The 14,170-nt window shown below is 54.1% G+C and overlaps 4 protein-coding genes across 4 annotated transcripts; 2 read left to right on the plus strand and 2 right to left on the minus strand.

The window, feature by feature from the left end:
• Positions 1 to 2,525: 2,525 nt before the first annotated feature.
• J4E83_006058 (uncharacterized protein) lies at positions 2,526 to 4,289 on the plus strand (the record flags this gene model as incomplete). The annotated part of the gene is made up of 1 exon (XM_049332973.1): positions 2,526 to 4,289. One exon carries the CDS (start codon positions 2,526 to 2,528, stop codon positions 4,287 to 4,289), a length of 1,764 nt encoding a protein of 587 aa, XP_049187663.1.
• A 1,861-nt stretch (positions 4,290 to 6,150) lies between these two features.
• On the plus strand, positions 6,151 to 7,334 carry J4E83_006059 (uncharacterized protein; the record flags this gene model as incomplete). The annotated part of the gene is made up of 2 exons (XM_049332974.1): positions 6,151 to 6,621; positions 6,675 to 7,334. 2 exons carry the CDS (start codon positions 6,151 to 6,153, stop codon positions 7,332 to 7,334), a joined length of 1,131 nt encoding a protein of 376 aa, XP_049187664.1.
• A 552-nt stretch (positions 7,335 to 7,886) lies between these two features.
• On the minus strand, positions 7,887 to 8,307 carry J4E83_006060 (uncharacterized protein; the record flags this gene model as incomplete). The annotated part of the gene is made up of 2 exons (XM_049332975.1): positions 7,887 to 8,192; positions 8,245 to 8,307. The coding sequence occupies 2 exons, from the start codon at positions 8,305 to 8,307 to the stop codon at positions 7,887 to 7,889; spliced, it is 369 nt and encodes a 122-aa protein (XP_049187665.1).
• A 1,543-nt stretch (positions 8,308 to 9,850) lies between these two features.
• J4E83_006061 (uncharacterized protein) lies at positions 9,851 to 13,993 on the minus strand (the record flags this gene model as incomplete). The annotated part of the gene is made up of 2 exons (XM_049332976.1): positions 9,851 to 13,768; positions 13,985 to 13,993. The coding sequence occupies 2 exons, from the start codon at positions 13,991 to 13,993 to the stop codon at positions 9,851 to 9,853; spliced, it is 3,927 nt and encodes a 1,308-aa protein (XP_049187666.1).
• Between the last annotated feature and the right edge of the window lie 177 nt (positions 13,994 to 14,170).

A 14,170-nucleotide genomic window follows, 5' to 3' on the forward strand; every position in this document is an offset into this window, starting at 1 on the left:
TTACTTACTTTGCATATTTTAATCTTAATGTAAGCAGCAGACCTGCTAGGAGTTTCCTTGAACGAGATGGATGCGGACGACAGACAGAATGAAGCTGATGTAGGTGCTAAGAGTAGCTGATCTGAGCGCCGCCCACCTTTAGTGAATCTTATCAAGTCAACCGTTACTGCCTCCTTTGTGATCAATAAGGACTGCAAAGTTGGAGAAGTATCTGTGCCCCGTGTATTCGGCATGCTGCAACGGTAGTGACTGTTCTCCGAAATTAGCGAGTATGCTGTAGCCTCAGGCTGTTGCTTCTGCCTCTTGCGGGGACACCGGACCCGTCGTCATCGCTACCAGCCCAAGTCCTGATAGTGCCAAGCTGCCAAACCAAGCCCTGTACTGAGCCCAACATGCGTTAATCTCACAGCTTCGCTGCACCTGGAGATAATAGTGCAGGTTTTACAATGCCTTTATCGCATTCCTGCTCTAGTGTGGTGACAGTCTGGCTGTAGTTCCCTCGTGGGAGCTGGGTACTAACGGCCTGTTGCTGTGCGCTGGACAGTATCGAGACCTGGATCTAGAGCGATAGCCTAGTGTGGCTGGACCGCCATCCGATGCTAATAATGGCACTCTTCGGTGGAATGACCATGCTGATGCTCGTATCAGCAAAATATCGCATGACAGTGCGCTGAGTTGACAATGATCACGACATTTTACCCACGCCATGACGAAAACTGCGTCAGACCATATTCCTCTTGCGAACTCGGTGAAGGTACGCTGGTATGAACATCCGGTTTGAGCTTGTGATCAGCAGGAAGTTCTCTTCCAACTTCGGTATGGATACAGATGGCTGTCTGGGTGAATCCGCTGTTTCGCCAAAATATTATTGCGAATTTGCATTCGTTGAGATGAAGCTAGTCCTTCAAGCCATAAGACGAAGTCAAACGTAAATGACAGCGGCCGTGTTTGCGAACGGCTTATACGGCATCGCTGAGGCGCCAGACAAGATCCGCCGGTGCATTCGAATGTTCTGGTAACAGAAGTACCGAAATCTTGATCGTGCTCCCAGCTCAATCAAGGGACAACCGAAAACTCTGGGGCCTACATTGACGCCAGATTTTCCGATTCGTTCGTTTTAGCATAGTGTAGTCTGCAGATCTGTGCAGGGTTTTGTTGTCTGAGGTACTCTGCTTGCTATGATCTGTGAGAAGCTTGAGAGAATAAGCTTCCACCAGATTCAACAAAGAGCGGAGGCAAGTCGAGTTGTGGGCACAATCAGCACTACTTCGATGTGTGATGCATGTGGCTGATATGCTATATAGCCGAGCTTTCCTAATAGCCCGGTATATTCCTGGAGGTAGTGATCCTAGTGGCTGTCGTTTGGAAAATACGAGTAGCGTGGTGGAGGGGGGAGGCATTCGCCCAACCCAACGCTTGCATCTCGTGTCAGTGCGCACACGGCTCTACTCGCGCAGAGTACTGCAGGTTCAGTCACATAGCTTCCTGGGACGCGGCATAGAACGTTTTCTGCCGCATTCGCCAGTGGGCATGACGGACGATGCTCATATGCATAGAGACTTGGGTCAGCGGTGCAACGTTCATGCCAGGTCGGACGCCACAGACCATCAGCGCATCCATGGATTGCTTGTTCTTCGCGTAGGTAACCCTGGAGGGTAAAGCCGACATCTCGTAACTGCAAGTCAGCATATGTGGCGTCGCTGGCGATGGAGTAAGGAAGTATTGACTGCGCAATGAGGAAAGGCGATAATACAATACTCATCCGAATCACCGAGGGTCTGTTATCAAAGACCCGATTAGGTATAGCCTCCACGGTGGCTGGTAGTAGACATCTGGAAAATTCAGGCTCCGGCTCGTGGGTCGCCCGAGGCTACGGCCCTGGTGGATCTTCAGGAACGTGGCCGGCTATCTTTGGGAGCGGAACGTGGGTAGTGTAGCAACACCGGCAGTGTCTCCGAATGCGCGAAGGTCGCGAACGGCTGTTGTTGAGGTCTGACGGACGATGGGCTGGACTGAGATGAGGGTGATGCGATACGCGCTCCGGGTGCCGTGAGTGGATGACAACCGCGCGCTAGTCCGGAAACGGCCAAAGCGTGGTGCAAATATAGCCCACAACGGTCGCTCATCCCGGCAGCGCCGGCATCACTGTGCGGTAGGGCTGTGCCTCTACTCGCTCAACCCCTGCGGTTTTTTTCGCTGATGCTACTGTCGGGCTGCTCACGCTATCGACAGCTCGTACGTAGAGCGGAGCCCTTCACATGGCGAGATGTTACTTCGTGTTGACAAAGTGGAGACGGCATCGACGTCAGCCATCATGGAAGCGTATAGACTCTGGGGACTACGGTATATAACTTTCGTGCCATCTCAACTATCATACTCATCCACCAACCATCACCTTCGCTTTCATACAGTTTTCCTACACCAACACTCGCTACGGTGTACTCACAAAAGTCTTCTAATACTTAATACCATCTCGACAACTTCCGGATCAATCACCTAGGATTCAAATCAGCAATACCATCAAGATGCGTTACTCTTACGTTGCTGCTACCCTCGTCGGCTCGGCCTTGGCCATGCCTCAATACGGCTACTCAGCGGTTGTCCCCACTGGATACCAGCCTGCACCAACTTCTTCAAAGCCGTATGAAGCAGCATCCACTCCCAGTGCTTACCACGCCTCGACTCCCTCTTCCAAGCCGTACGAAGCGTCCACACCCAGCAGTGAGGTTCACTACCCAGCCAGCACACCGGTCTACGAGGCATCCACTCCTGCCGCAAGCTCATCGGTATACCATGCTTCGACTCCAGTCTACAGCGCGTCTGTCCCCGCCTACAGCGCCTCCAAGCCCGCTGAGAGTTCGTCGGTCTACCACGCCTCCACCCCTGTCTACAGCGCGTCTACTCCCATTTACAGCGCTTCCAAGCCAGCTGAGAGCTCGTCGGTGTACCACGCCTCCACCCCGGTCTACAGCGCGTCGACTCCTGCAGTGAGCTCGTCCGCATACCACGCCTCCACTCCGGTCTACAGCGCTTCTGTCCCCGTCTACAGTGCTTCCAAGCCTGCCGAGAGCTCCCCGGTCTACCACGCTTCAACTCCCATCTACAGTGCCTCCAAGCCTGTCTACAGCGCATCTCACCCAGCCTACAGTGCTTCCACCCCCGTCTACCACGCTTCTTCCTACGGCACTGGTTACGTCAAGCCTACTCCTAAGCCTTCATCGGCTGTTGAGTACCCCCACGGCGACGTTACGACCACGCTCACCTCCACCCACACAGCTTGGGTGCCATGCAGCACCTCTGTTGGCCACGGAGAGCACTCCAGCGTCATCTACTCAACCTACTTGACCCCAACCTACAACACTGTCACTGTGACATCGACCATCCACGGCTCGAAGCCCACATCTGACATGCCCGTTTACCCTGCTGAGACTCCTTCGGCCCACCAGCCCACTTACCCTGCTGGAACTCCTGAAGCTCCTAAGCCCACGTACCCAGCTGGTACCCCCGAGGCTCCCAAGCCATCCCACCCAGCCGAGACTCACCCCGCTGGAACTCCTGAGGCTCCCAAGCCAACCTACCCAGCAGGCACCCCCGATGCCCCCAAGCCCACATACCCCGCTGAGACTCACCCCGCTGGAACTCCCGAGGCCCCTAAGCCAACCTACGCTGTCGGTGTCCCTCCCGCTCCTCAGTGCCCTGCCCAGGTCACTGTCACCAAGACTGAGCACGTAGTCGAGACCAAGACCGTCACTGTCGGTGGAGCTTACACTCCCGGCCCAGCCCCTTCTGCCTACCCCGAGGGTATGAAGCCATCCACTCCTGCGGAGCACTACTCGGAGGCCCCTAAGCCATCAGAGTCCGGAAAGCCATACCCAGTCGGCCCCAAGCCTTCAGCTTCCACCAAGCCCTACCCTGTTGGTCCCAAGCCTTCTTCTGAGGTAAAGCCTCCCTACCCTTCCTCCGGTAGCTCGATCCACTACAGTGCTTCGTCCGCGCCTTACCCAATCCACACTCCCTCCTCCTCCAAGGCCTACCCCACCGCGTACCCTACCGCTTCGTCATCCACTAAGGAGTACCCGGCTGCCACCCCCTCTTCCTCCAAGGGCTACCCAGTTGCCACTCCCTCTTCTTCCACCAAGGAGTACCCAGCTGCTACCCCCTCCTCGTCCACTAAGGAGTACCCCGCTGCCACCCCTTCAAGCTCGGCGGCTCACTACCCCGTGAACACTCCTTCGTCCTCGAAGGTGACCCCCCAGCCCACCGGCTACGTCGCCTACCCCCACTACTAAGCTACTCAGGTAGCTTGAGCAGTTTCTCTTCACTTATCAAGCAAAGATTTTGGGCGGCATAGGTGTTTTGACGGCAAAACAATTGCTGTAGCTCTTCTGTCTTGGAGCCTTCATTCCCTCGCCTTGTATAGCTCCAGCGTTTTAGTTCTGCTTTATCATGGGTTTCACGCGTTTGGGTTCTCCTCTTCAACTGTTTATATTGAACGAACAACTGGTATAGAATGGTTATGACGGGTACGAGTTTAGTAGTAGTAGACAGAAATTATGACCAACTTTTGTCACTCCTTCAAAAGTACTTGCTCATCTTTCCTCGTGAACACGCAGTGGCTTCGAAGCATGTGCGACACCAACAAACAGCTCTAGCACCCAATGACGTCAGCAAAACTACTCACACAATATTTCTCAGATACCAGCACTGGCTGGCGCAAAAGAGCCAACAACGCGCTTATGCACGTACGATCAATCTATGCAACCCCGTACTCGTGTTACCAGCGACGTTGCCGCATTCGGCAGTCTTCCCGCGCAATCGATAGTCTATCTCGTATCAGTGCACGCGAACATTTCTTTCACATCGTCAACCCACGAACATGCATCGTGAAATTGCGCATGATGGCTTTCATCAAATCCTGCGATAAGACACTGCGGGTGACTCCGTATTTCTGGATATGAGACGAATGACCGACATTTGGCACCGACATGCTCAAAACTTGCTCATCCAAGCAAGCTTTCATGTTGAGAGACTTGTTGGGCTAGTCGATGGAGCGGGATGACTGCATGCGATGGCCTGGATGGGCACTGTTCTTTGTCATCGGCTGTCGCAAAGGCTTGTATGTGCTAGGGTGTAGCGAATACTCGCTGAAGTTTGTCGGCTGGACGGCAAGTCTAGACAGACTCAACAAGTTTACTAGTAAGAAACACACTAGGAGACGGCTTTATTTCATATCTTCTTCAGCGATCAAGATAGGCAGAAGGATCGAGGGTTGTAAGTAGAATACTTTTGTAGAGTAATGGCTTACGGCAGACATCAGAGAAGATGGCGCACTAAACGCCGTCGAGCGCGATAAGCGTTTGAGATGACTGGTAGAAGGGAGATTCAGTTGCTTTGCGGCATTGGACTACACTTCTGGTCAGTCATCCTTTTACTCATCTCCGTTCTTTCCGTCTCTTGCAAACTCTATATCAATGACACTGATGATGCTTACAAGCTCCTACCATATAATAGAGATAAAAGTTTCAGGGGGAGGTCTCCCACAAACTGCAATCAACGGTAACTCGGGTCGATGCCCTTTCGTGTCTTCGGTCCTAGACATGTAAAAGAGCTAGCCGTATCATCGAAATAGTAGTGCGTAAGCCCATCAGGATGCAACCAGTTGTGGTTTCGTTATACCGAGCGTGAGATGCTACGTCCAAGAAACAAACCAGAAAACTCGGCTTGCACAATAATCCTGGGGGGAACAAAGCCTTGACGTCCTGGATCATGGCGCGAAGACAGGTAAAGTTGATGGGCGAAGACTGATTCGATTGAGGAATCATTCCTATGACCGGGTCCATGTCATCATATCGTCGCTCCGAGATGAAGATAACCCAGTGCATTCGTTGACACAGATACAAAAGTAGTTGTGACTTGACTGTCTGAATGTCGCAAGGCTGAGTGAGGTCGTGAGGATGGAATGAGGCAACGAGGGCCTTCCATGTCGCCCGTGCGTCATCGCCACGATTTCCCCAGCCTCCACTAGCGCCCTTTCGTCGCATCTGTATCGACATTCGACGCGCCAGATGTCGCCCTGAAGTGCGCAAATCCGGCGCGTCCATCTAGCGCAACCGCAGAATCAGCGCGAACATATCACGACACACTCCAAACATGGACGATCCGTCTTCACAACTCCACCTCGAGATTCGCGACGCCGTCGTTCGCGCGCTCGCAACGCGCCGGCCCATCCTCCACCACCTGAACGCCGATTCGTCTTGGCTGCTTCAGATACCGCGCCCAGCAAACGCCGTCAAACACGGGAGCCGGGTATACTACAATGTCTTGATAGATCCGTGGTTCGTCGGTGGGCAGAGCGATGTCGCGAAATGGTTCAGTCAGCAATTCCACGCGACGGAGAGCGCCGTGAAGAGCATTGCCGAAGTAGAGGAGTTAGCACGACAAGTGGAAATAATGGCTGGAGGACTGCGACTAGGCAGGGGAAGAAGCAAAAAGAGGAAGGTGGAAGAGGTGGATGAGGAGAGTTATGTGGACTGTGTGGCTGTTAGCCACGACTTCACCGACCATTGCCATAAGGAGACGCTTTTAGAGGTTCATCGTGATGTGCCTGTGCTCGCGACAGAGGTATGTTCTCATACGGCATGATCAAAGGTAATTTGAGCTGACGAGTACCGCAGCAAGCCGCCAACCTCATATCCTCTTGGAACCACTTCCGCACAGTAATAACAACACCCACCTTCGCCGACCACTCCGACTGGCACGACTACAGTCTCTCGCCACTCCCCTCATGGCTCAGCATATCGCGACTCACAGCGTCCGGAGACTCTCTCTACCTCCACTCCGCGCTCCTAATAACCTTCGCCACGCATCCCTTCCTGTCGACAGCGACGCCTAAGAAGCGTCTCTCTACACTCAGTATAAATGGCGACGGAGCGGAAGAACTATCGTCTAACATCAACGGCGAGGAAGCGGAATGTGTAATTTACACACCACATGGCATCCCTCACGAAGCCCTCAGCCCCATCGCCACAGCCGACCCACCACTACATACCCTCGCTTTCCTACACGGCCTCCACGATGTCTCTATATCCTCTGCCCAGCAACTCAACCTTGGCGCAAAGAACGGCATCCTCGCACAACGCATACTTCGAGCAAAGTACTGGGTCGCAACACATGACGAGGTGAAGAAAGGAGGAGGCCTGATAAGTTGGTTCCTCCGCCGAAAGGTGTGGACAGTGGAAGACGCATTGAAAGAGGCCAGAGCACAAGATGGGGATGTCTTTGAGGATGTGCACTTTCAGGGTATGAAGAATGGAGAGAGTAGGGTTTTGGAGTAATAAGCACCGTTTCTTTGGAGGGAAGGCGAAGATTGGCTGTAAGTAATTTGTTTTGGTCCCGAGTATATACCCAATTTCGCGAAGCAGGGCCGAATCAAAGGCATTTTCCAGATCATCGACGTATGCAACACACTCGCAGTACTCTTCCACGTCAACCTAGAGAAAAGCTAAACTGGTCTGCAGCCTACGTTTTTGTGGTTACAGCCTACATCAACATGAAAACATGCAAAGTAGGAGATCTAACGTCGATGTAGGCTCTAGGCCTGTCCGGTTCTCTTCTTGTTTGAGGTGCTTCCACTGGCTGAGGGCGTAATCACTACCGTGGGCTCAGATCAAAGTTGCTTCGCACAAGCCCGCAAGCTGGCCCCGGATCCTCTGCCTCCACTTCCCCTTTCGCTATTTTCTCTTCGAGAATTCTTCGTTCCTCGTTAAATCGATCTTTCTCTGCCACACGCTCGTTCTTAGTGCTTGGAGGTGGTAAAACACCAGGGAGTGGATTGAACCATTGTCTAGAGAAGTCATCAGCTTATTGCCACGTCATACCGCCAACACTTACTCCTTTGGCGTATTCCTGCCATCCACGCCACGGAAGCGGTCTTCGGTCGCCTGACTCCAGTCGTGTCGATCAAGGTACGCCTTTAATAGGAACGGTGACATGGGCTGTGCATCATAGACCTCTATACCAGTTGGCTCGTCATCCGGTCCTGGCATCCAACGAAGGGTCCTGCAGATGCCGTCACAGCCTATTTGGCGGAAGCACTTGAGATCTGCTGGGCGCTTCATCGTTGCGGAGAACTCGGCGAGCGCAGCTCTGGCCTTGGACGGGTTGGTAGAGCCCGCTTCGTGGACGCCGGTCTTCTATGGATGGGGTTAGCTCTGCCTGTGGTGAGAATCTGCTTGATTGGCGTACGCTCTCTTCAGGTGACGATGAACCTTGTACCTGCGGGGGTGAATGAGGTTGTGGTGCAGACATGCTGGTATGTAAGATTATCGATGCTGTTGAACGCAGAGATGAGGGGCGTTGCTGTGCATGTATGTATTATAGCCTGCGTGAACAACGGTAATCAGGCTAATGCCAGTGTAATACTGAGCTTAGAAGAAGTTCTAGGCTGCGAGTTGAAGCTATTGCGGCACAGGCGCACAAATGAGGGGAATGTATTGGCTTTATGTGGGCAGTGCTTACTTTCTTGCTGAGTATGACGTATATGGCAGTACGGGTAAACTACCTTGTGCATGTTTGCATCAAGTAGCTACCTGATCGCGATGAGACAAAGCCATACAAGTATTTGCAAGTTTGCTGGCACACAGACACGAAGATACACTACCTGCACCATACTACTTAGCCATCCTTCCTTGCTCATCTCGCCTCTTCACTCCCGCAATGAAGCTCTCAGTTGTGATGTACACCAGCGCGACTTTCCTCTTCTCAACAGCCACGCAAGAACAAGTGAGTGCATCTAGAAACACCCACTCATCATGCGTATACTCTTGTACTGAAGCAAACGCTGTAGTCTCTCCGCGAAGTACTCCGATCTCTCAATACCGAAACAAACGGTATGACCATGCTAGGACAAGACGGAGTCCTTCGAAGGCTCAACCCTGCTCATGACACTGTCATGGACTACGTTCAACTCTCGCCACGACACCTAGCCGAGTACGTCGCAAAGTACCCACCCGAGGCACGTGAAATGTGGGCGGGCATCGATGGACGCGCAGTTACGTCTGACGCACAGCTGTGGGCTGTCCCGAGCGACGTCATGCCCCGAGACCCAAGCGCCTTGGTTACTGTACCGCATGCCAGTTCGCTGTTGAAGAAGCAGGAGAACAACTGCCGAATGTGGACCTGTACAGAGGACGATGAGTGCAAGGCTGAACACCCCGGATGCAATTCATGCGATGAATACTATGAGTGTGTTGGGGGATCAGGAAGTTGTTCCAGGCTCGTCAGGTGCGATGATACTTTGCCGCCTAGCATCGAGTGAGCAGCTGAATCTGTTACTCAAAACGATGGTATTGACCTGTTTAAAAAAAAATCATACACCTGTCAGAGGATGCACGTGAACGTTTAAATATACCCAGGTACCTAGGTAGTGTTTGGAAGATAGCGCGACTAATGCGCAAATGCATATTAAGGAAGAAGGCTCATAGTATACTACATGAAGATCAAGATCCCATTTTTCCATCCATCGTCGCTTCGCATAAAAGAAAACAAATCAAGAGGGGCTCCTTGCCACCAACGCCATTACTATGCAATGCTCATCTCTCTGTGATGATGTTCCAACAAGCCCGAAGTAAAGGGGGAATGAAGAAGGTAGTCGCTGGGGGAAAAACAAACAATGTCGCCAATCTTGTGGGAATATATAGGTACACGTGTATGGAGGTGTCAACGGAAACAGGGGTAAGGTGAACAAACAAATGCAAACAAAGTGATCGAATCCGTGGATGCAGGTGATGAGCTAGACGCTCAACCCCACGGTTCGTAGAATGGGTATGAATGTCGACATGGACAAGGTCGCTTACTGCGATTTAGGTACACACTCTGTGTACTTCGCTGCGAGTTCCTGTGCGATCTCAGGCGTCTTGACTGCGTAAAGAACAGACTGGAGTCCGCCTTCCTTGGCAGGCTTGGTCGCCATGACCATCTTCTTGCTACCGCCAGTGACGGTGGCAGGCAGCGCAGGTAGGATCTGGTAGTTGACTGGGGTGGCACCGCTGGGGATGCGCACTCGCACAGAGCATTTGCCCGTCTGTTTGTCCTTGAGGATCCAGAGCGGGCCCTTTGCTATGTTCGTCCAGCCCTTCTCTCCCTCCTGGTGTTTGGCGAGTACGACTTCAGTGTGGAAGACAATGTCGTAAGTGTTGAGCTCATCCTCAGTCAACTTGGTCAAGTCAATCTGTTCTTGCTTGCCGCCCTCTTCGTCATCTTCTGCTGCAGACGCGGCACTGGTATCGCCAGCTTCAGAGAGAGGCGTGTTTGCGCGCGAAGAGAATACAGACGAGGTCACAGAGTTACCACCGGATGGAGCGAAAAGCGAAGATCCACCTGTGGACGGGGCGAAATTGAAGATCGAGCTGGGTGGTGGTTTCGCCGGCGTTGTGGAGAACTCGCCAGCACCAGGCGTAGCAGGCTGGAAGTTAAATTTAGGTGCAGTGTCCTTCTTCTCAGTAGCAGGAGCTCCGCCAAACTTGATCGGAGTACCCGCCTTGAAAGTCTGATCGCCGGCAAACGTGTCGGTCTTCGGCGGCGCGGTCTTGGATGCAGCACCGAAATCGAAGAACTGGAAAGGTTTGTTGGAAGGAGTTGAAGTACCGTTACTCTGTCCAAACAGAGAAGAGGCGCCACTGTTCTCCTTCTCTGCCTCGGAATCATTATCCCTGGTGATCCTTGAGAACAAGCTGCCCTTGGAACTTGACTCCTGCTGATTGTGCTGTTGGGTATCTTCGGATTCGGTCTCCGATGCATCGACCGAGCGCTTCGGAGGCGAAGGCGGCTCTGCTGACCCAGCATTGTCTTGTTGTTGGTCGTCGTCATCCGACTCTTCCTGGTTGCTGGAAGAAGGACCTGATAGGTGGCCGAAGATATTGGGGGATGATGCTTGCGACGTGGAGGCGTTGAAAACCGATTGACTGCCTGTAGACGGCGCCGGGCTGGGAGCTTTGGGAGTGGAAACTCCGCTCTTAGGCTTCAAAAGTCCAGTGAACGGGTTCTCCTTGGGTGAAGTACTTCCAGAAGTACTACCAGGTAACACGAATTTGGTCGAGGCAGCAATCTCCTTCTCCTTGGCGAGACGGTCAGCCTCAGCCTTGTCGTACCTGGCAGACCACTCCTCCTTGGTCTCATCATCTGAGTCGTAGTCCTCATCCATAGCCTTCCTCTTGCGTTCTGCGGCGAGTTCCTCGTAAGTCTTCGCGGTCTTAGTGAACTGAGCCATAAAGCCGCCTGCCGGAGCACTGCCGAAGTTTGGCTTGAAACCAGCAGAACCTGATGTACTGGTGGAGGAAGCACCGAAGCTTGGCTTGAAGCCAGACGAGGCTGCCGAAGTTTCTGCACCGTTAGTGGTGGGAACTGAGGGCTTGAAACCGAAACCGGGAGTCGATGCAGCTGGCTGCGAGGGCTCGGTGGCGGACTTTTCAGCTGTCTTTGGGGCGAACAGGCTTGTCGATGACGCTGGCGCAGGTGTAGAGGGCTTGTTTCCGATCGCCTTGGCAAACATGTTTGATGTCGCCGTGGCTGGGGCACTGAGCTTCGGTGTAGAAGCCGAGAGCTGCGGAGTCGGACCAGCAGATGCTTCCGTCGCACGAGCTCGCTTGGAAGGGGATGGATCGCGGACTTCGTGGCTGTCATCGTTGACCTTGCGCTTCGTGGACAAGCTTGATTCATTGCCGGTGATACCTCGTCCGGCTGCACGTTGCTTCTTCACGTTGTCGATCTTCTTCTTAATGTCGACCGCATGCTGGTAGTGCCAAAGCGACACGCTTGACCAGTCTGCCGTGGGAGGAAGGTTGCTCAGCTGTTGTCGGTACTTTTCGTTCAACATTTGCAGTTGAGCAGTCAGATCAGATATCTGCTTCAGTAGGCCATCGCTGCTCTGCGCGCGAACGGCACCTGGAACAGCCCAGTCTTTGGGAACGTGCACCTTGGGAACCTTGGGCATCTCAGATGCCTGCGATTCTCCCCTCGACTCGGAGGTAGTACTGTTGAAGATCGATGTGGCCGGCGCAGGGGAGGGTTGCGAGGGTTCCTTCGAAGCGCTGAACAAGTTGGGACGATCTGTCGAAGGTTTGGGCAAAGAGGCAAAGGGGTTGGAAGCCTCAGGTGCAGCCTTGGGTGTTTCTGATGCCGATGTCGATGCAGGGGGGAAGCTTGACTGTGGCTTTTTGAACAAATTGTTGGAATTGTTGCTCTCGGGCTGGAACGTTTGGGAGAAGAGGCCAGAGCTGGTTTTGGGTTGAGCAGCAGTGAAAATGCCCCCTTGAGACTTCTCCACGTCGGTTGTCTTCGCTGGCTGTGGTGTGCTGAACGGCTGGAATAGACTTGACTTTGGCGCTTCGGGAGCCTTCACTGTTGCTGCGCCCGCATCCTTGTTGGCACCAAATATGCTGAAACCTGAACTGCTTCCTGTAGTGGTAGGTGTGTCGGCTGGCTTGGGAAGTGCCGCGAACGGGTTGGACTTGGGGGTATCGGCAGAAAGGCTGCTGCCAGACTCTTCAGGCTTCTTGAGGCTGCTGAACAGGTTCGTTGGTGCAGCTGCTCCAGAAGACGTGTTCTCGGCGGTCGGGAGGTTTGCGAACGGATTGCTGGACGGAGCAGAACCAAAGAGGTTTGTTGGAGGGGCGCTTGACGTCGTGCTGTTAGACTTCTGCGCATTCGCGCCGAAGTTGAATAGATTCGACGCAGGAGCGGTGGCCGTAGCATTTGGCGTGCCTTGCGCGCTCGTACCCAAGCCTCCAAAGAAGTTGTTCTGCTTGGGCGTTTCCGAGGTACCCTCCGTCTTCTGTTCGTTGGAACCGAAACCACCAAACATGTTGTTTTGGGGCGCAGCCGCCTGCTTGGAGGCATCTTCCTTCTGCGCATTGGCACCAAAGCCGCCGAACGTGCTTGGTTGTGAAGGCGCCGTAGACTGTGTTGAGTTGCCAAATCCGCTGAAGATACCGCTCGTCGCCGGCGTACTCGCGGTGTTCGAGGCTGTGGTCGTTGCGGCGCCGAACGTGAAGGGTGTGGATGCGGGAGCGGCGGTGCTCGTAGCGTTTGGGGCGCCGCTGGTGGTGCCAAACATGCCACCGGGGGCAGCATTCGATGTGCCAAACATACCACCTGAGGTCGCAGCGCTAGATGTACCAAACATTCCGCCGGAAGAAGCGGCGGTGGATGTACCGAACATACCTCCTGATGATGGTGCAGCGCTCGACGTTCCAAACATGCCTCCAGTAGGCGCAGCGCTGGACGACCCAAACATACCGCCTGTGGGAGCTGAACTGGTAGTACCGAACATACCGCCTGATGAGGCTGCGCTTGTGGTGTTGTTCTGGCCTAGGCCGCCAAACGGATTACTTTGCGCCTGGTCGTTGTTGCCGAACATGGACGATCCCCCAAATGCGGGCGCAGGCGTGCTGCCATTGGTCGCGGGTCCCGAGTTGGCCGTCGCGAATGGGTTTGCACCTCCAGCTGTGAAGTTGAAGCCCGCAGACGAGGGCGGTGTAGGGTTGAAGCCTGTGCCTTGGTTGCTTCCTCCGAACGCTGGAAAAGACGAGGCAGCGAAGTTGTTGCTCGGGGCAGCGGACTGCGCGGGTGGGAAGCTGTTGGTCGCGCCGCCGCCGAAGGCATTGCCGCCACCGAAGCCGTTCGCGCCGTTGCTCGCGGGGGCGGGTGTTGAGGCGCCGAAGCCGAAGGCGTTTTGTTGTGGTGCGCCAAAGTTCGCGCTCTGTGATAGACCCTGGTGAGCGCGTGCGTTAGCAAAGGCCTGCATCCTGCGTTGCAACTCGCGTCGCCCTTTCGGGGTGTGGCGGCTGGTCGACATGCTTGCGCAGCCGTCGAGGGTGCGGTGGGGAGTGTGGTGTTGTGGTTGGGGTACTCACGGAGGTGGCGCCTGCTGGTCGTCGGGCTTTCGCGGTCTTGATTCTGGGGGACAAAGAGTCAGCACGCGACGGACAAAGCGCATCGTGACTAGAGAGGTCTGGGATAGACTCCAACGATGACTGGTGAAGGTGACTTACTTGCGGGCTGCCAGCTGTGCTGCCGTCGCCTTCTGGGGCACATCCGCGACTTCATCGCGATCGTCGTAGGGGTTTTCGGGCCTCCCCTGGTCAAAAATGTTGCCCCGCTTATTGGACGACAT

Source organism: Alternaria metachromatica (genome assembly GCF_023757995.1).
Source record: "Alternaria metachromatica strain BMP 0045 chromosome Unknown scaffold_13, whole genome shotgun sequence".
NCBI classification, from domain to species: Eukaryota; Fungi; Ascomycota; class Dothideomycetes; order Pleosporales; family Pleosporaceae; genus Alternaria; species Alternaria metachromatica.